The sequence below is a fragment of the Brachionichthys hirsutus genome, chromosome 13 (genome assembly GCF_040956055.1).
Source record: "Brachionichthys hirsutus isolate HB-005 chromosome 13, CSIRO-AGI_Bhir_v1, whole genome shotgun sequence".
Classification (NCBI taxonomy): Eukaryota; Metazoa; Chordata; class Actinopteri; order Lophiiformes; family Brachionichthyidae; genus Brachionichthys; species Brachionichthys hirsutus.
The window spans coordinates 5,759,435-5,781,229 of record NC_090909.1 but is presented as its reverse complement, the minus strand read 5'-3'; the positions used below and the strand labels follow the sequence as shown (position 1 = coordinate 5,781,229).

The 21,795-nt window shown below is 40.9% G+C and overlaps 1 protein-coding gene across 1 annotated transcript; it reads right to left on the bottom strand.

Annotated features, from left to right (window-relative positions):
* Window positions 1–337: 337 nt before the first annotated feature.
* Window positions 338–17,046, bottom strand: LOC137903424 (collagen alpha-1(IX) chain-like). Its single transcript, XM_068747574.1, has 38 exons — window positions 17,018–17,046; window positions 14,957–15,042; window positions 13,622–13,693; window positions 12,598–12,727; window positions 11,468–11,864; window positions 11,018–11,098; window positions 9,907–9,924; window positions 9,338–9,427; window positions 9,182–9,217; window positions 8,607–8,678; window positions 8,470–8,514; window positions 8,359–8,394; window positions 8,222–8,245; window positions 8,073–8,126; window positions 7,662–7,742; window positions 6,771–6,809; window positions 6,536–6,592; window positions 6,110–6,163; window positions 5,860–5,913; window positions 5,722–5,775; window positions 5,552–5,605; window positions 5,396–5,449; window positions 5,258–5,311; window positions 4,823–4,876; window positions 4,613–4,666; window positions 4,326–4,370; window positions 4,149–4,202; window positions 3,996–4,049; window positions 3,537–3,590; window positions 2,826–2,897; window positions 2,715–2,750; window positions 2,587–2,631; window positions 2,459–2,491; window positions 2,119–2,265; window positions 1,633–1,687; window positions 1,329–1,523; window positions 935–1,021; window positions 338–540 (listed from the first exon to the last, which is right to left on the bottom strand). The coding sequence occupies exons 1-38, from the start codon at window positions 17,044–17,046 to the stop codon at window positions 338–340; spliced, it is 2,859 nt and encodes a 952-aa protein (XP_068603675.1).
* Window positions 17,047–21,795: the final 4,749 nt, after the last annotated feature.

Genomic DNA, 21,795 nt, shown 5'->3' with positions numbered 1-21,795 from the left:
ATTCATCAGAGGAAATCAGAAACATGTACCTTCTCATACTGTACTAGTTTTTATGCAGGTACAGGGTAAGCGGCTGTACAACTCGACAACTTGTGGGACCTGCATCCAACTATCTTTATTCATTAGATAAGCTCTCTCAAATCACATACAAGTTTTAACATCTATACAGTATTCTACAATTGAGCCGTGTCTTCTGTTCCCTTTTGCGTTGCTCAGATCCGAGGTTTTAGATGGAGACAGTTCAGGATTTCCAAAGTTCCCCACACCTGGACTTCTGAGCCCGCAAACATGGTCGCCGCTGGATAAGCTTGGCACTGTTTCACTGGGCTGTGTTTTCTCATTTGTTTTTGTAACCGGCAGATTTTTTCCCATTGACCAGATAGAGAGGTGGAAGTCTGCTAATACAAGTTGAGGGATCACAAAGACCAGGATGCCCTGAAGGTCCTCTTGGACCAGATGCTCCTGGGACACCAGGACTTCCTGTTTCACCACGGTTGCCATCTTTGCCATCCTTTCCGATGCCGGGACTACCCGGTGCACCTGAGGAGAGAAGAACAGTGTAAACTTGAAACTGATATTGGAACACATTTTCTACACATAACGGATTAAACTCCTGCTGTATTGTTTGTTTGTCCATTATCAGTATTACACAAACTCAACCTGTGAACTTCACCGGGGAGCTTAGATTCATTTACCAGTTGTGTACCTCATTCTGAAGTGAAAAAAGTGTGTTCCTACCATTTTTCACAGCACACCAAGACACTAAAGCTTGGACACTGTTTCCACAAATATGTCCCCTTAAAACAATGGATTATCAACAGAAAACAGCAGCAATGTTATCGTGTGTGCGCTTACACATTATGCATCCCGCTGAGGTCAGTGTTCCCTCCTCTCAGCGGCGGTACACACTAATGGAGACAGACGTGTAGCTTACCTGTTGCACCTGGTGCGCCTGGGCTTCCTTTGGTTCCAACGGCGTCCTCTCCCTTGTCCCCTTTAACTCCCGTTTCCCCAGGATCACCTTCAGGACAGAAGAGCACAGAAAGGACATTTATTCTGCGGTGACGTGAAGAGGCATGCTGCCTTCGCACTGCTGCTGGCTGAACGTTTCATTCGTAGGCGGTGTGGCTGACAGCCAGGATGCTCAGTCTTATTTTCAGTAAGGCTTAATTTAATTCTTGCTACTATATCTGCTGTTTTACTTCTGGACATTCTCAGGGAACAAAAAAAAAAAAGAAAAGAAGAGCAGCACAGATTAGCTATCACACAAAATCCTCCATACCATTTCAAGCTATTTGACGATAGCAAATACAAGAAAATTTAATAACCTTTATTCCCTCGGGCACCTGGAAGTCCGTAGAAACCTGGGTGGCCTTTTGCACCCATTGGTCCTGGGGCTCCGACTGCTCCTGTCATTCCATCTTGTCCAGGGGGGCCAGAAGGCCCTACAGGTCCAGGAGTACCCGGGGCACCAAGGGCTGCTGGTCTCCTTAGAAATTCTTTCATAAACTCTGCCAATTGTTCTGCACAGACAAATAACCAATTAAATAATTATACAATATTATATAATGATTACAATGATGATTATACGACTCGTTAAATATAAATGAGAATATGGATGTAAGACTTCACCTTCAACAACTACTGAGCACATATCCCGAAGCTTTTCATCACTCAATTTTGGGCCCTGTGAATGAGCGACTTTCATTAGCAGAAAGCAGTTCCAGTCACGTTTGGTTATCAGACCCCCCCACCCCTCCGGCATCAGCATAAAACACAAGCTATATAAATGCTGCTTCAGGCTGAGACAGAAAGTGATCTCTATGAAATATGTAAGGCTAGTGAGACTTGCTACAGTAATATGCAAGAATAATAACATTCAAGATGGATTATTTAAATAACATTCAGCAAATTTCAAGTGATAAAATAATTTTCATTTCACTTTATACCTTCACTCACAAACCGTGTTACCAAGACTCAGACAGGCAGATGAACATGGATCAGTGGATGGAGGGAGGGCATTTCATTTAAGCAGGTTGTACCCAGCCTCACGGTTTATTTATTTGGCTATTACAGCTCTGGCTGGGATGTTTGATCTTTGGCAATCTCACAACTTACAGGTAGACCTCGGGGGCCTGGTGATCCAGGAAGGCCTGGTTCTCCCTCCAGTCCTCGAGCTCCCATTGGACCAGCCAAACCGTGGTGTCCTGATGGACCCGTTCTGCCCTCCTGTCCTGTGGCTCCTTGTTGGCCCTTTTCTCCTCGCTTCATTCAGGTGGCAAAAAAATCCCATTCCGACATTAGTAAGACTGCCATATCTTAATTCCTTGTATATATATTTGAGAGGATTTTATTACATTACAATCTTAACTCGTGTGAATGACATTGATTCTACACAATGTATGCCGATAGCAAGAGTAATTGTTTGAATGACTTGTCTATCAAGCAAGTGCTATACCTCTCCTTTTAGTCCAGTAACACCAGGTGGACCCTGAAATAAAAGAGATTTTCTGACTTCTTTCAAAACAACACAAATGAAAGTTACTGTGGAGATTAGGCATTAAAACCAAACTTAGCTTCCCGTACTTGGTCTCCTTTAACCCCGATATCTCCTGTCAAACCGGTGTCTCCCTGTTCACAAAAGTTACATGGTGAGTGGACAACTGTTGGGCAAGTGGACTTAAAAAAATAGTAATAACAATACTAGTTATCACCTGACTTCCTTTTGGTCCTACTGGCCCCATGGGCCCCTGTCCAACACATGTAGAACACAACATGTAATTGCAGTGATTGTTAATAATATTGCCAATATGAAATTAATTTACCTGGTCGCCTTTGAACCCAGTGTGACCCTTCATTCCTTTGGCACCAGTTTCACCTTTGTCTCCTTTGTCACCCTGGGAATACAACACCATGTAGAGTGCATCGCTTCGTCAGATTTTTATGTTCTAATTATTCTCTCAGCAGTTTAATTATCTTCTAATTTCTCCATCTGATTATTTTGAGTTTCTTTGGCAAACACTTTAGCACTGCATTTGTGCGCTAATTATGATATCGGTATTATTTTTGTGAAACATAATGACAAATAAAGCTAGTCTTAATCATAATTTTATGACACTGGCAGATGTATTCAAATCCTTACTTACATAAAAATCATAATAACACTGTGAATTAAGTAAAGCGAATTTGCTGCACTGAAATATTTACTTTGGTATTATGAGGAACTTATTAAAGTTATATGATTACAAATATTTTATTTCTCTATCTTTAGTCACACTGGTCAAATGCATTACATTTCTAGTTCTGTTAATCCAAAAAATATATATATATCTAAAATGTGTGCTGCTCATTGGACAGCACACATTTGTCGTTACTAAAAAGTAACGACACTTTAAATCTGTAGTGGAGAAGACTTCTGAATGTTTCTCTGAGATGGAGTTGAGAACAGGTATAAATAAAATAGAACTGAATTTAATTACATTTACTTAGTTTCATTCCACCGCTGGTATATGTCATCTTCAATCATTAATACCAACCTGGATGCCTGGTGTCCCAGTGGGCCCTACCGGTCCTTGTTTTCCTCTTTCACCCTGGGAAATGATTATCAATATATTAAAACCCATCAACTATTGATTACAGATCAACCCAGTAATACAGACATACTGTACATGAAACATTTAAAGCAACAGTCACGTGATGACGATATGTCCACCCAACATTCCCTGAAGAATTGCACCATGGTAGTGGTAGTTCATTGGCCTGTGGTAATTTCCTCGTCTGTTTAATTCTAAGCGCTGCTATGAGCCTCGAGATTAGTCTTTTAGATTTCTGTAATGTCGACAGTGAAGTGCAGTGAAATGACAAACACGATGAAAACATGAATTGTGTAATGTTTTGTGTGTCAGATTGTTGTCCTCCAATCCTTTGACATGTGAGTTTTTAGCCTGCCTTAACATTACAGCTATCAAACCACTGACAGCCACATTTCCACTCACTGTTGCTCCTTTAGCGCCTACTTTCCCGTCTTCTCCTGGATTCCCAGGCTCACCCTGCATGGAAACAGAGGATCATGGATGGATTATAAGACTTATACAAAAACAGATGAATACAATTAAGGTGTGATTGGTGGCTTGATGGGAGACTCTCACTGTCTTCCCAGGAAGTCCGACTGGCCCGGTGTCTCCCTCAGCACCATCATCACCCTAAATCAACCAAAGGAATTGTGTTTGTCTTGAAGTTATAATTTCTCTCGGCTCGTGCCGCTTGCAATGAATGGTACAGCAATAAAACTGATGCCTCATTAAATGAGAGATAATTCCAATCACCTTTTCACCAGGAGGTCCAGCTACTCCTTGTTTTCCCGGCAGCCCCTTGAAATAACATCACGTCACGTAAAAACAAACATGAAAGAATTGTTGGGGCAAAATACAAACTAGTTACTCGGTGAGGATGTACTTAAGCTACATCATTCAATTTTTAAAATATACAATATGGCTGACTTGTCAGGTAAAGAAAGTACACAAATTAATTACTTAATTAGTAAAACTTATCATTGGCAATCATTTCATGGTGAAGCATGTTTCTGATAGAGAAGGAGTGAAGTCAGACTTACTGGAATACCCACAATCCCCCTGGCACCAACAGCGCCAGGAATACCAGGCTCTCCCTGTTATGAAAATGGAGTTCAATATACACTATAGTCCTTCTGCATATAAATGTTTTATAGAGACATGCAAATTAGCAAGTTAAATTCATAACTTCGATATGAGTGTTATTATTTTTGATAAAAGAAGTAATAATATTAACAACTGGAATGCTTCACCTTTACGCCATCAATACCAGGAAGTCCATCCAAACCGTCCGAGCCAGAAGATCCCTGCAATGTCATACTACAGTTATAAAGCTGTCATAGTCCAAATAATGATTTGTTAGGTTCGGTTCAGCCTCATTTTAATTACACGTGTGACATGTACAAGTACAAGTTAACAAAAGGCAGTCTAGCATCGAGCCAGAAGTGCGATTAATAGCGACTACAGAAATATACAGGATAAAAATGGTTTACAGATTATATATACAGATGTGGTGCTCTGGACACAATACACTGCTAGACATAATATATGGATTTATATGAATGGATGTAGATATAATGTAAAAATTAGATTACAATATACAGGTTAGGATATACAGTTTAAAGTGCAAGTGTTAAAGACCCAATGAGTTGAAAGGAGATTTCATTCCATCCTGTCAGCTTACTTACAGCGTCTCCTTTCCCCCCTGCAGGACCTTGTTCTCCGTGAGGGCCCACAGCTCCCTAATCAAAACCAATTTTACCAACACAGTCATCCTGACAGTGTTTGACATTTAGTCATAATCTATGCTTAAGCGAAGAACTCACTTCGTCACCCTTAGGCCCCTGTAAACCCTGACGTCCACGAATTCCCTCCACTCCCTGGGAGATTCAATCAGTGGTACATGAAGGGGAGAATTAATTCATTGATCACAACCCCCTCCCCCCCAGAGAGCTAAAACTGATCAAAGCAAAATGACTTACAGGAGCTCCGGGTGGGCCAGTAGGCCCTGGGATGCCATTGAACCCAGGAGAACCCTATGAGCAGAGAGGAGTTTTCTTTTAATCTGCAAATGTGATACTACAAATATTTGTATCATCATCATCATCACACACCAGTGAGTTATGTTCACTATTTATAAATTTTGACTAACTCTGTCTCCCTTTTCTCCAGGCGTTCCAGGGAATCCAACAGGACCTCTTTGCCCCTAAAATCACAACGATGTGTTCTGAGAAATCACTGCCACTTCCTCACATAGAAAACGATCTGCAATAACATGACACAGTCTTACATCGTCGCCCATGCGACCCGGTGGCCCCTGCAGACCTGGGGCTCCATCTTCTCCCTGTGGAAGAAGCACACGGGAACTAATCAATTAAAATCTGAGAACAGAGAGAGTCACACCAAGCTCTAGTGAGCGGCACGCAAGTCATTTACATGGTGTTAGTTCTCCAGTGTCTCTCCATAATTACAACCTGTAACTAAAAGTGGGGAGGGAGCGCGAGAGTAAGGAGAGACACAATAAGAACTCTCTCACATACCTTTCCCCCAGGTGTTCCATCTTTTCCAGGCTCACCAGGCAACCCCCCGTGTCCCTGAAGGCAGCAATCAATTGCGTTGTTATTAGATTTGATCTCATTTACTGTCACGAGGTTCCTGGATATTAATCATGAAGTTAAATGTATCCCATATTTTCCCCTCTTGCTTAACTGGATTTTAATGTCCTGCCTTCCTAGTCACTGCTCTTTTCCTTATAATATAATCAACCTAATGCAGACACACTGCTGCTCCTGTAAGGCTGTAAGCAGGGACAATGAGGTTTGGGGATAAATGAAGTCAAGCATGCTGACTTGCTATGACGACATTTACATGACGATGTTCATGGTAAAGATGTAAGTATCACCTGTGTTGTAATTCATCATGTGGGCAGCATGAATATGTAGCTTGCAAATTGATGTGTTCCTCACCTTCATCCCTGGCATCCCAGCCAATCCCTGCGGGCCAGCGGGGCAGGAAGCAGGACACTATGAATGCACATACCCAGGGTGGAAATCATACACAACACAGTCAAATCATTGAGCACGGGTGCTACAAAATGTTTAAACGGCAATGGCGACATTGGATTGGAACTTGTATGCCACCACTCCCGTTGCCATGCATCCAGGAACTATTTGGAGATGTGTAAGACAGTAAAACACTCACAGCTTCCCCACTTCCCTCACTGCTGGCACCAGGGGGTCCCTAAAACACAGCAGAGTGACATCTAAAAGGGCTGTGGGGGCCTTAGATGTCCATACACATTCACCACAGCAGAAAGTGCAGAGACTACAGCATGCAAGCATCACCATACACAATCTCTGATTAATAATAAAACCCTGCACAGAGAAAGACGCCAACAGCTAATGGGAAATAAGCATTGGAGTTGAACAGGACCTCTTTCAGTGGCTTTTGAGCAATAATATTAAATAGGGTTAGGGTTAGGGTTATGTTTTTGACGATGTTTGTCTGTTTATTAGAAGAATTATGGAAAAAACTGCTTGATGAAAAATAATAATAATAATAATATTAAGAATAATTTTGTGAGTGATCCGGATACCTGCATGGAAACAATATTTTTTTTAGTTTTTCACATTTACTTATAATGGAACCTTTTTCAAAACACCATATCTTGTAAAATATGCATTCAAAAATAACAATCATAAAGGGGTCCACTTTTTGCACTATCATGAACAATATGTTCTGGATCTGATGGAGAACGAGGTCAGAAAAAAAATATATATATTTACATTGAAAACCCCTTTTACGGATTTTAAAAAATACACATAATTTCTGATTCACTTTTAAAAGATACCAAGAACAATTTAGACACTTGGGATGATGATCCAGATCACCCTGTGGTTGGTGTAAATCCAATTAGGAGGGGAATGAGCTGCTTGGCGGAGGTTTACGTTCTTTGAGTGCTTTTCTAGTTTTTGTCATGGAACAACTAAAAGAATCCCAGACAATAGTCAGCAGCTTAAATTCCAAATAGTAGAATCAGCAAATTAAATTTATCACGTATATATGATTTAAAACATAACATGTGTTTTTTACCACTGGCCCCGGTGGGCCAGGAGGCCCAACAGACCCTGTAGCCCCTGCAGCCCCTGGCAACCCTTTGGGTCCAGCTGGACCCTGCAAGAAAAGAAAGCATCGTTAATTTCAGTTTTAATTGTTGTCACATCTATCTTTTACCATTGTTGTCAATGGTAAATATATTAACATCACATTTAATGAAATGTGCATTTACAAATTCAACCATTTGTCAATATCTCGTAGTTTCACCAGATAACACAGTTTTGTCAGAGCCATTGGTGCTTTGTCATTTGAAGTGTGAGACCTGACTCTAACAGCTGAGAATGTCCTAATATGAACACCATAGTCCAAGCTGTCATCATTGTAGAATATATTCACATTAATTCAGATGACAAAAATCTACTTTGTTCCCTCACACTTGAGTCTGACCTCAGGTCCGATGTTTCCTTCATCCCCTGGGATTCCGGGTTTGCCTGGTGCTCCCTGTTTGATGCAGACATAGCAGTTAATACAGCAGGGCATTCATGGATAAACATATGATGTTTCAGAATGAAATAGAAGCTCCGGCCACCACTTACAGCAGGCCCTTCACTTGCAGGGCCCTGGGAAATGAGAGAAACATCACATTTACATTAATATATGCTGCTGGTAGATTCTTCCCCATGTAATTTCTGTGCATGCTGCTTTAATGAGAGAGTTCTTTTTTTCCACTTACAGCCTGACCTGGAGGTCCAGGAAAGCCGGGAAGTCCCTTCAACCAGGATGGAGAAATTGTCAGAATTTGTATAACTATATAATTTCAGACTCTATTTGGGCACATACTCACTCGCTCTCCCACAGACCCTCTGGGACCCATTGGGCCAGAAGAACCCTGTGAACAACAACAGCACACAATCACAGACGGCCACTGCCACCAAATATCATATTAAAATGTGTGCCAGTGGCTGGAGGGATGTTTCCTACAGATGCTCCTGGAATACCAGGTAGGCCTCTTTGTCCTGGGAGACCGAGCTCTCCATGCGCTCCTTTGCTGCCCTAAGAAACAGGAAGGACACAGCTTGATCTTATTCCAGCATCTCGCTGCACTGTTTTACACTTACACATTCACAGTCAACTATTAATTAATGAAAGGTATGCTGATGACAAAAATAAATTAATTTATTAATTTAAAGACTAGCAGACGGCTAATGGATGGCAAATGTCAGAAGCAAAGGCAAGTAAGTTGCCTCTTGTTAATCCTCAGCCTCAGTTAATAACCCCGCTACAAAAGCTGGGGCCAGTTTAAAGCTGTGCTGATGATAATGGTTCAAGGATGGCCTCCAATCACAGGTGCATGTCAAATAAAGCAATCGGTGACTGACTGTGACTAGCTTGATGGTTACAAAGATATTCACATAGCAGACTGACTGACATCCGCTCTTGTTGCCATTAACAACCGGATCTGCTCATTGCATCGGCCAGAGCTTCTCATGGCGACGCATAAGAAAGACGTGCTTTGGAATCAAACCTTTTTGGATATGTTGTTATTTTATACTTACAGGAACACCTGGACTACCGGTAGATCCTGGAAGACCCTGGTAAATGACAAATAAATCAATACATTTAAATCAAGCGTTACTAAAATGATGTAGGCAATAAAAGATTGCAATGCATTGCAGAAAGAGCAGCTGCAATGTAGAACGAAAAATACTGACATCTCTTCCATCTCTTCCATTTTCTCCAGCGGGCCCTCTAGGACCCTCGGGTCCAGGGGAGCCGGGGGGACCTTGGATTGATTTGTCAGGCTGAGAGTGAAGATAACCAGTCAGCAAATGAGAGGTGCATGATTGAATGAGTGCAGCTCTTAATGAGAGAAAATAGAAAAGATCCAATTCCCGAAACAATTGATCCAGAACGGTGATTTTTCTTCTTATCATTATCAGCTGTTGCTTGATAGAACTGTGGAATGCTCAAACTAAAGAGGTCTTTTGAATACTACTACCGGTAATATGCTAATGATGCATGTGCTTTTGACAGCCTGCAGACGTGTTAATAATTTGTCACAGGCATTAATGATTCTATAGATTTTTGAGCCTACTTCATATTACAGTCTTCTGCACAGGAATGATTGTAGGAGCAAAACCTAACGCAACAAACAGATAACACCACCTCCACAAGTGAGATTTAGAACAGAGCGATGAGGAAATTAGGCAACCAAAGCAATACTGTAAGATTATTGGCTCAAAATCACAGCAAAAAGGAAGTAGAGTAGACATATAAATACCTCAGCATTGGCATACATCTGCAGAAGCAAAGAAATCAGATAAAGGGAGAGTTAGTGAAAGTAGTCACACCACCCTCACCAAAAGTGTCAGCAGAAGCGCGCTTGTTCATAGTAGTGAGTAATATCATGCTGCCATTTGAATATACAGCCCATAGTACTACAATCACTACTCATGGATAGAAACACCTCACAGCTTGGATGCAGGAATGTTAGCCTGAAATCTAGGAGAGAGCACCAGGCCAGGAAATCTGTCCGAGGTTGGTAGGAATGTTTTCATCCAGAGACAAGTGATCCAATCAGCACACTCACACTACGGACTTTGCATAAGGTTATGATGCCAGTAGAGAGGCATTTTAAACAGTGTTTATCAAAGCCTCACTAACTAAGTTAAACCCATATCATATTTAAATTGTTCAGGAAAAATCTCCTATTTATGGCTTTTGGGAATGCTGCAATTGGAATAACGTAAAGATCTGTGCATACTTACTTAATGCATAATTTTTTTTAACAAATGCAAAAAATAATAATTGAAAAATAGAATCTGACTGCCTCAGTCAGTTGTGTGACATGGATTTTGACATAAAATAACACATTATAGCTGGAAACGTTTGTTTACGTCACTGAGAGTTGATTTCAATTGTCTAGCAAAGTCAATAAAATAACTTACCCAATTCAAATCAATAACTTTAATAGCTAAATCAGTTTATTTTGAAAACTTTGTCGTATCACAGTATACCTATGTAGTTCTAGCCAATAGGCTACTTAACAGCTGTGCCCAATCTGCTTTTTTTTTTTTTTTAACTTTATTCACAGAAAAAACAAACAAAACGAAACAACAAGTACAAATAATAATAATAATAATAAATTTAAAAATAAATAAATAAATAAATAACAATCTGCTTTTTTTTAATTCAGAAATATCTTAATTACCCAACTTAATTATTCTGGATGAACTTCAACATTTGGTAGTAATAAAATAAACTGCTTGGCAAGTATTTGTTACTCCTCCGTACCTCTGCCTCAGCGTTTCTGCCCTGTTTTCTAAAAAGCCCTATAATAAAACCACAAACCACCACAGATGCTGAGCAGATCCGAGTCCTTGATACTGTACCTCGGTGGCAGGAAGCTCGGTGCAGCTCTCTCGCTGGGCTCTCTTTGGGTCACAGTGAATCAACATCCACTGGAGCTCAAACTGAAAATAGGATGTATACATTTTACAACAAGTGGAGCTTCATGCATTCAGTTTTAGATGACAAGGAATCTTGAAATGGCGTTTGTCATGTGCTTCTTAAAGCTTTAAATGCTGCGGGTTGTTGATTTTGGTTTTACTCAAATGATATCGCCGCAGGTGCCAAGTTTCTCATTTATTTTCCCACTCGGACCCAGTGAAGCCGCTCTGTAGTCTGCAGTAACAGTAGCACTTCACAATTATGGCCGAGCTTAGCACACATATAAACCTGAACATGTTTGTTCACAAAAAGCACCATTTCACCCACACAGCTTTTAAAGGCACTCGGTTAACACAATTAAATGTAGCAGGAAATTCCCCATTCGTGCTCACCACCACCGAGGCGTCTGGATCAGCACTCATCCTGCCGATAAGGGTGTCTCCCTCTGTGTTGATGGGACCTTTTCCCTTAATGGGCTTCTGGTCCACGGGTTGGCAGTCAACGTACAGAGTCACCTGGTCTCTCTCCACGCCGATCATCACCTTGTGCCACTTGGTGTTGAAGAGCACAGAGAGGCCAGGGAAGGTGACAGTCTGCAGGTTGCCATCGGCACCCATCAGGAAGTATTCCAGAGACTGTTCGTCACCGTTCAGCCTCAGTCCGGCTTGTTTGCTGCCATCTTCATCCACGATTTGCCAGATATTCCACACCTTACTGACTGTGCTTTTGATCATGCGGAATGTGGCCATGAAGGAATACTCATCAGGGAATCCACGAGGGAAGTTCAATCTGAGTAGGATATTAACCAAGCAAAGGTTCAAATGAGGGGGACTTGAATATTTGACAGTTAAACGAAAAGCTCAATGACATAAAAATGCACCATTAGCAAAACTACAAAAAAAAAAAAAAATTGCATCCATCCAAGACAGGATGTGAGGCTGCAAATGGACCACAAGTTCATTGTGTCATATCAATTAAATATAAACGTTTAGTTTGGATCTTTTGTTTGTTCTTCTGGGGAGAGTTTCTCAAGACATCCTGATGATGTCATCACTACAAATCTTTTATGTAATTTTTTTTTAAGTGAGGGTGTGGAATTTGAAATATATTTACAATACACTGAGAGCAGGATCAAGCACTTCAGGAACCTGATTCATAGAAGTGGCTAAAAGTCAGCCAGTGATGATGAAACAAAATAGCTCAGTACACCGTTGATGCCAACAGCAATAATAGAATGCACATTCAATTCTAATATTGAGGTGTGCAATTTAAGGGTGGATGAATAATTACATGTTTTTGCTCATCAAAGACAAACAACCATTCACACGTACAACAAGAGCTCTGATGTCGACAAGATGGCAAATAGGTTCAGACACGTTTTTATCTGCAAATTATATGCTGCTCAGTAACATCTGCGCTGGACCTATAATAATGCAACACCTGCATGAAGAAACCGGCGCTGCCTTTCAACAGGCATCTGATTTTTATGTGTTTTCCTTGGAACCATCATCGCTGTACTTACATTGTTGGAATTTGGAAGTTGGCCTCCTTGTCAAGGCGGTAGGCCACCTGGAGGGGAGTGGAGCCCTCCACCTTCCTCACACCTTTCAGAGGGACCACATCCAGCTGGAACTGTGTTATGAGATCGAAACCTGTCGAGGATAATGACTCACATGACGGCCATAATGTAATAACAATAATCATTATCATTTTCTTTAAATGTGCCACAAAAATGGCCATACATTCTCAAAATATTGTAATTCACAGAGGAATAAATGTTAGATGCAGTTAATGCTCTTATTTTTAAGACTGTTTAATGAATGCATTATCTTCTGGTATTCATAAATTACTCCTAAGCTCTTTCCCATTGGTATTTAAGCCGACACCACAAACAATGCTATTATCATTAAAGCTCGTATCGGAAAATCCCAGGCCATGATAAAACAAGATATGTAAGAATTGTTAAGACTAAAACAAATAACTAAATAAAAAATACATAATCCATTTTCCCTGTAAATCTAGTCTAAGCATTTGGAATCACATTGTTATTGCCAGTTATCAACACTAATGTAGTTTTTCGTAATCTCTTGCCATTCACAGAGAGATGACATTAGCTTGACTGTGTTGTCTACCATGTCTGTATACCATCAAAGTATTTTGTCTTGATCATGGCATAAATATTCCACTTTCACACGAAAGGTGTGATAAAGCTGGTGAGAATTGACGTGGAAAAAAAAGAATCCACTGATCAAGAAATGTTCTGTTTCCTTCTCGTAGAGCAGAATGTGCAGACGACATGCAAACAAAGCAGTGGTGAACAATTACAGTCTTGCTGAGTTTGAATTGTTCCTTTGCATTCTGTATAGCTCAAGTGGAACACTTTATTTGCCTCATTGGAACTGTTAAGCTGTGGGCATTAGGTAGCCCGCCATGTTCAACTAATTAAATGCACCACCTTCCTCAACACTTTTTGAGGCTTGTGGTTTTACAACATATTCTGCTGCTGCTTTTTCTTGTTTGAGCACAACTCCACCGCATGTCCTTACCTGGAAGGTCGTCTTGTCCGCTTCTCATTGGTGGACAGACAGAATCACCATCCAACCGGTTGAGGTCTAGTTCTAATGAGAAATTCGACAAAAACAAACACATCAATCATCTCGTTTCTTTCAGTCAGTATTTTACCAGTCCATTAAATTTGGTTTGTGCACTATTTTAAGTGAGATACAAGAAAGAAAAAAGAAAAGAAAAACAAAGGCATTTAATGTCAGAGTCGATTACCAACGCAATGCATTTATGAAATGAGCATACAGTATTCACACATTCCAAAACATGATCAGACTCATCCACGTATTTGTGATTAATAATGCAGACCGCTCAGACATCTCTTGTGATCTAATATCTCATCAGACATGGAAACATAATGCTGATTGAGAGAGGATGACACTGCATGACTGGGCAGCGCCGTATATCAGCTGAAGCATTTCGGTGTAGAGTGTCAAGACAAAAGGTGAGCCACTTCTCTTCTAAAACCATTATAAATAATAAAAAATAAATTATATTGTCTGGGTGCAGCAGTTGCTTACTGTTTTGTTCATATTTTGCAGGCTTCAAGACATTAAAATTAAAAAGCAGCGCAGCAAATCAATTCCTAGGATCTACCAAGAGAGAGCGCTATTCCCGAGTTACTGCTGTTATGAGGGGGGCTCTCAAAAGATAAAAAACAAACAAACAAACAAAAAACCATGAAAGAAGAATAGTGAAAGCCAGAGGGCCTCCCCAGCCAATGTCCTGAATCAGCCCATTTACAGAAAATAGCATCTGGAAGCTATTCCTAAATCCCACATAACTGCTGAGAAGTGAGATAAAGTGGTGAGACGGTATTTATAATCCCATATTTACGACCACTAAATGCTTATCTGACTGTGCATGTGGGCCTCAAGTTGTTAAAGTTACTGCCTGCTGCCGGCGTTCTGCTCACGGTGCCAGTCATTATGTAATGAGCGGCTGATGAGCCACAAATAAGACGTCACGCTGAGTTGCATGTGTGCTCGGCGACAATGAGGCGCATTTCAAAAAGCAGTGCACCTACAGTATCTGCATGGCACTCAGTGTCTGCACCGGCCTCATTGTGTTGGCAAACAACAGCATGGCTTTGTGATTATCAGCGGGGACATGAAATCTGATTTGATGCTGCAACACACACACACACACACACACACACCAGCGCAGTGTGTTGGCTGTTTCTGGCCTTTGAGTTCTGATAAAGAAAATGACCTTAGCAACAGTCAACATAGAGCCATTATTAATACAAACAAGACAAACAGTTTCACCATAGCGGCAGCAGCCAGATAGATACGCTGGTTTTGTGTTGTGTGACTCACGTCCAAGTGCCGGAGGAACGAGGATGGACAGCAGAGCCATGCAGACGGAGGTGCACGCCGACACCGGGGGACGCCATGGCAGCTTTCTGTTGAGCAAGAATTGAGAGAATCAGGATTCAGTCATGCACCTGATTCTCTTTGACACTTCCGTTGAGTCTAAATCAATGAAACACTGCAGGGATGACAAGAAGCACGTCACCGCTGTGTCCCCTTGTCTTCCACCTGGACACAAAAAAAAGGAACGACATCTTTCACACCTTCCTCTCAAATACATCCACTGAAGATGAAAAAGATTCATGTCATCAGCTGGAAGCGGAAAGTTGAATTTGTTATTTTGTTATGAAATGAAATATTCAGACTGTTAGAAGGAAACTCTCTCCAAACATGTTTTGATGATGTATAGATCCCACATGGACGTATACAACATTTCGGATGTAGCCTATTTGAGCCATTTGAGCAACAGCGTGCTAAACTTAGTTCAATTGGAGACGGAACTAGGGTGAGAGGACACGAGCTGCTGCAGTCCTTAGTTTAAATGGTCTATGATGTGTTAGCATTCCTGTGTTTGACTTCCATTGAACCAGAACAGGCACCTGCTGTCAGACAGGACTAATGAACTGCACAGAACTTGGTTATAGCACCAAATGGCAGACAGACACTGTGTGAGACAAGCTGGTGGGCATTAGCATCTGAAGAGCTACAGGGCTGCGTGTTCCCAGGTGGTTGGTTGAGACCAGAGTGTGCTGAAAGGAAAATACATTTCACACCTGCATTTAATGAAACACACCCAATGCAAAAATAATACACCGGCTGTCACCTCTGGATGCAGAAATAGATGTTTGCAATATTCAAAGTCAATTGTGGTGAAATGCATATATTTCTTGTAAGTATGAAAGTCAATCAGAATGATTTCCAATATGTAAAAATTATTTTTGGCAGACAAATATGAGCATGCAGCAGATGAATCAATGCCGACAAAATGGAATCTACTTTCCATTTACCGTGATGGATTTTTTTTAATTTTTAATTCTTTAAAATATATTTTCAAGTACTTGTAGACCTCTCACTATATTTGGTTGCAGCTGCAGTTGACAGTTATAATGATGAAAATAGGAAATAGACAACATTTCAGAACAAAATAAACATGAGCCGCTCTTTTTTCCTTTGGGACATCTTTTCAGATGAGACACCCTTAAAGCGCAACCTCAGAATAGCTTGAGTTATTATTTGTCCTTTTCTGCATCAATAATGACATAACAGTGTCCCAAAAATTGCACAACTTATGGAGTTGACAGGAGTTTTACAGTCTTTGAACTACAAGCACTGCTGTTTGTCATTTACTTACCAGAATAGTAGCATTGTATGCTTACAAACAGGCACAAGCGAGACACTTATTTCCAGATTAAAGGTCTTCTTGTTCTTTCCCAAAGGAGTATAATTATAAGTAAAAAAAACCCACAAAGAAATCCACAACCATATTCCAGTAAACATGATCTCTTATCTCATGAAATCAATCAGTCCATTAGATAATGACATGTCATCTACTTTAATTCCTGATATTACATTTGATGGGACTTTCCCTTCGATGCCCACCCATGATGCCTTTGGGTTCTCCCCATGCTGCCTGCTGGCATGAAGCCTTCTCTCCTAATTACCCTGAAATGCATCGCTGCTGAGCATCAAGAAATCAGTCATGTCATGTTAAAGCAGTTTGTTTGCAAAGCATTTCTGAAAATACCATCAACCTGAAGATGATGTTTGGATTAATGAAATATTAATTTGTATATTCAGCACTTAAATGGAAAGAACGGAATAGCTAAGGCCTGGTTGCTTTCATTTATAGAGAGTACAGGGTAGATTAAAATACAAATGGCTAGCTTCTTTAATCTATGCTGAGACAGCGAGAGCTGCACAATGTAAAATGTGATGGATTGCTTCTTTTGCATGACAATTTAAGTGAATAACTGATCAGAAATAGCTCTTAATTGTTATGTAGATTATACAAACAAGTTAAATGATGAAGGTTACTTATTAAAAAGCCAGTAAACATGAGAAATTTACCTCATCAATGCAGGGCTATGGGAGGCCATATTTCACTCTCCTCCGGGATGGGAGACAGGCGGATTCAGCCGATGGGTCACAGTGGTCAGACGCAGGAGCAGAAGGAGTCACGGATCTGAAATGCCCTCCTGAAGCTGGTCCTACCTGCGCATGTTTAGGACTGACTGAAGGGAGGAAGCTGCACAGGAGATGCTCAAGCATGTTTCTGAGGACACATAAAAGGTTGTTGAATGCTTTCCCATTGGCCCGGAGTTCTTCAGGAGGTGGCAACTCTTTTTTTATTTTTATTACCAACACTTTAAAAAGACGCAGAAGCCCACGGGCATCTGTGTTCACACACACTTATGGTGCCTCCTGATGACATGTGCTTGTATGTAATTCTCTTAATATTTATGGTTAGAATAGGGACGAAAGAACCAGCAAGTGTGTGCTCATCAGTGTAACTTGAGTAATCCATGTAATGTGGTGTTGACATGTAGAAAGCCTTGTTATTACCTGGAGGTCCTTAGACAGAGACGCTGTTCATGTGTTCTCCGTGTTTTCTAATTCAATTTAGATCATTTTATCTGTGCATGTGTTTTTTTTCTTTTTGTTTTTTTACTACGGTTTGAACGTCTGAGTGGCTAAAACTGGAGTAATTCAAAGCAGAACTAGTAAGTTTCACATTTCTTATAGTTATGACTTTCTTCAGCCTCTCAGGTGCTGCAGTGCAGTAATCGGACTTCAAAACACCAGACTTGAGGCCGAAGTTATGAGCAGACAAAAGTGTTGACATTCGCCAACGGTGTGGGATACATTTCTTTACATGTTAAAAAATGCTGTGTAAAAAAATAAAATACAAAAATAATGTTGTGTACGGCAGGCAAGATTTTATCATATGTTACGTCATTATATTGATGCAGCAACATATTATATTAGCAACATGACATGTGTTTGTCTACATAGGTTCAGCCTTCAATCAACCCAGGCAGACAATATAGTCACTAATATGCAGTATTAATATATTAAATGGTCAACAATTGTATGCTTTGTGTTTGTCTTATATCATGTAGAGTACTTGCACGACTTTGATGTAACAGGAACAAGAAGATGAATCTCTCCAAAACAATTTCATTTTTTACTTTTCATCTGTTTTATACCTGCTTTATAAGAATCTCAATTGAGTGGTGAAAACGCGATAATACCGGTTTCTCTTGGAGCATCGTGATCTGATTGTTGCGGGTTCAGTCTCGGGTGACATGCTACACTGTATAATTTATTATCTAGTAGTTTAATTCCTAAAATAGTTTCCTGTATTATCTGGGATTATTGGTTTATTGATCCTGGCAGTTGCTGGCCCTGCTACAGTCATCTGATATACTGTAATTTACAGCACTCCACTATATAAAGGTAAGATAAAGTATACTCTATCACATTGCATGAATTGATTGTTTTTTCTAGCTACGCTACAATGGCTGTTTGAGAGCGTTGTAAGGGGAAATAATAGTGACTGGCCCTCCTCAGAGATCTAACAGAACTGATCATGCGTTTTGTGTCGATAATCAAGCGCTCATGGTCTGAAAACAGTCTGCGATTGTTCGTCCACGCGGCAGACCTCGTGATTAGCACACTTGTGACCTGGACTCAGACGCAAGGCCTTGTAGAGTAAAACCTAATATTGTAGATGTTAAACAGAGCAGGAGTTCACAAAGAGCCTGCAAAGCAAGACAGTCACAAAAAAAGCTCATCGTGTTCTGGTTGGACTTTTTAATTTCTTCATTCTTTGTTCCACCATGCATGACTAACGTTGGGTGGGAACCACGGAGTATTTTCTCATTTTCATGATGTTGGTGACATCGTGGGACGAAACGATGAAGTGGAGGGGATTCCTTGTAAGAAGTAGGAATGTGCAATTTGTCCTCAAATGCATGCAAAGCGATTAACTTTTATTAATAAGTAAGTATATCCAGAAATGCTATTGTTATAGAGAGAACATTATTAATCCCTTGGGATTAACAAAGAGTCCTGGCCCCAGGGAGACTTGAACTCATGACTTCTGGTTTACAAGAGTCACTTTGTGTCACTTTGTGACAATAAGAAAAGAGTCACCTTTGGGAAGCTCGATGTCTGCCGACCTACCATCCTCTTCTACACACTGAACCATGCAGTCAGAAATTACTATGTATCAACAATGATCATCATACTGTGTGACTGTAAGGGAGTAGAAATTAAAAAGATGATGCCACTTTTCTAGTCATTGTTGTTCACACTCAAAATGAGGTGACACTTAGTTTAAAATTAACAGTTCATGGTATTACACTCAGAGAAATACAATCAGTGTGTGTATAGTTACTGCGTGGGAGCAGAGGCCTCCAATTTTGATGCTAGATCATTGTGTTTTGAGGAGCATTAGCAGCTTGTTAATCTCAACCTGTATGGCAAAAAAAAAAAATGCTAGTAAAACAGCTCATTATCCAAATGTGTATTACAATTACCGTCGACCTACGAGACTGGGGTTTAAAACCCTAAAATTAAAAGTTTTCTCCTCTAAGTGTTCCTGTATTTTGTGCCAAGGATGACATCATCAAAATATGTCACAGCATCCGCATGCGCCATACTTTGATGGAATCTTTTTTCAGCCCTACAGTACAACACTGAACAATCCTTTTCTTGAGCTTGAGATCAATTCCGAGTTAACAGTTCACTTCAGCGTTGTCTGGCCATGCTCTGACGTCAGATCGGAGCCAGACGTGAAAACTATAGTGCAGCAGTCGGGCACAAGCTGCTGCTGGCTCATGATAATCACTCCTCTTATCAAACCGGCCACTGTCCAGATAATGTCTGCAAAACGCGGGGCGGACCTGGACCGTGAACACAAATCCCGGCGCTGCTGTGCGCGCTTTCTCAAAGTGAAAACCTTGTCCGGAGGGAGAGAGTCATCAGGACAGAATTGAGTGAGGGAGAGAGCGAGAGAGAGCGAGGGAGGTGGGACTGCAGAACATAGGGTCTGGATGAATAACCATGGCAACAGCAGCAGCAGCAGGAGAAGCGGCGGTACACACATCGTGATTTACTTAGTAGAGGCTGGAGCCTGTCGAACCCTCTGCGGATGATCACTGCTAAGGTGAGGCTGCTTTAATCTGCATGTGGCACCCTGCTTCTGCCTGGCTGGCGGGGGCTGTTGTCGGCAGGCGTGTGGAGCAAGAGAGGACGGGGGGAAGCTGGTCGCTCTCCATCCCAGCAGAGAACGCTGCTACTGTCGACTGCAGAGCGCTGTCAGGATGGATGAGGACACATATACTGTATGCATCGGTCATATCTGGCATGTGCCCTTTTATAAATAGACGTGAGGACACTCCATATTATGAAGTTAATGTTAATGCAAATTGAAAAAAAATTAAATAATGGTGTTTCTGAAATGTATGCAAGCACTGAAATCAAAATGAAATGCACTAAATTGAACTGTCGCTGAACAACTGAGGTGTGCAGGCCCGCGTCTTTCATCACAGTTTTATCAGTTTTTTAAACACCGCTGTTGTCTGAAACAGTCCAGTGTGATTTCTAAAATGAAGGGTGCGAATGTGAATAAACAACGCATAGGAAGAGGAGGAGCCATAAAGTTAATCAGGAATACTGTCATGTTGTATGAGACCATCGTGTGGCTGGCGTAAACACTGGATTTAAACAGAAACCCAAGGCCGAGTCACTGTAACGAGATGAGCTCTGTTAAACGCCTTAAAATAGTGAATCACGGCTTTGAGTACAAATATAATCCCTTTACGATCACGAGTGCAGATTCCAAGCTCCAGCTGCTTCCCACATAATCACAAAACAGGCGAGAGAATCTTATTCAGCAATAGCGAGAATTCCCTTCACAGCCTTACTCAAACTTATTGAAGTTGATACCTTGCATCCCTCGGCTGCCCGTTCACATTTCAGACATTTTGTATTATGACTTTAACAACAATCTAATTACGGGAGGCTTTATCAAATGATTATGTCATCATGTGATTTCCTGAAAAAGGGACATCAACATATTCAGTGTGCAAATCCCCTTTTCTCCGAGTCAAAAGAAAAGGAAGGGCTATGTTAGAATAACTTGGATTCATCTTAACATCCTTAAAATTATTTACATACTTCACAAAGTCTTCATTGTGGAATTTCTCTAAAGACTCCTTTATTTGGCGATAGACATATTTTGCTCTGCAGAGGGAGTTGGATCTTAATGAATGGAGATTCATTTCCAGCATTTTGAGCTTTGAAGACATACAGCAGTTCCGGCTCTTGAAAAACAATGGCTGACTCCGTGTCACAATGACACCTAAAAGTCTGCAGTGAGGAATCTTTTGCTTTTCCTCAGGAGGAATTATTGGAGCTGCAAACACCAGACCTTCAAGAAAATCATCATGTGTGATGAGTCTGGTATTTGACACTAATAGGTCAGCAGACGGTTGTTTTGTAATGAATAGTTTATCCATGCTTCCCAGCAGGAATAGCAACAGTTTTTAAATGAGCAGAACCCACAGTCTACTTGCTGTATTTGTGTTCATCAATGCCGGGGGCAGGCTCCAACCAGAGCCCAGCATGCACAGCAGGAGAAACGTGAACTCGGTTGAACAGATCCCTGGTTACATGTACGCCTAATTTGATTGGATTGTTTTTCTGACACATTTGTTGTGACTGTTGAAACGTTTATCGATTTAGAGTGTCAGCAGTGTCGGCAGTCTTTCACGCAAATGGCAGCGATAACAATTAAGGCACTTAAGAAAATATGAAAAAAAAAACAATGATTTGAATTT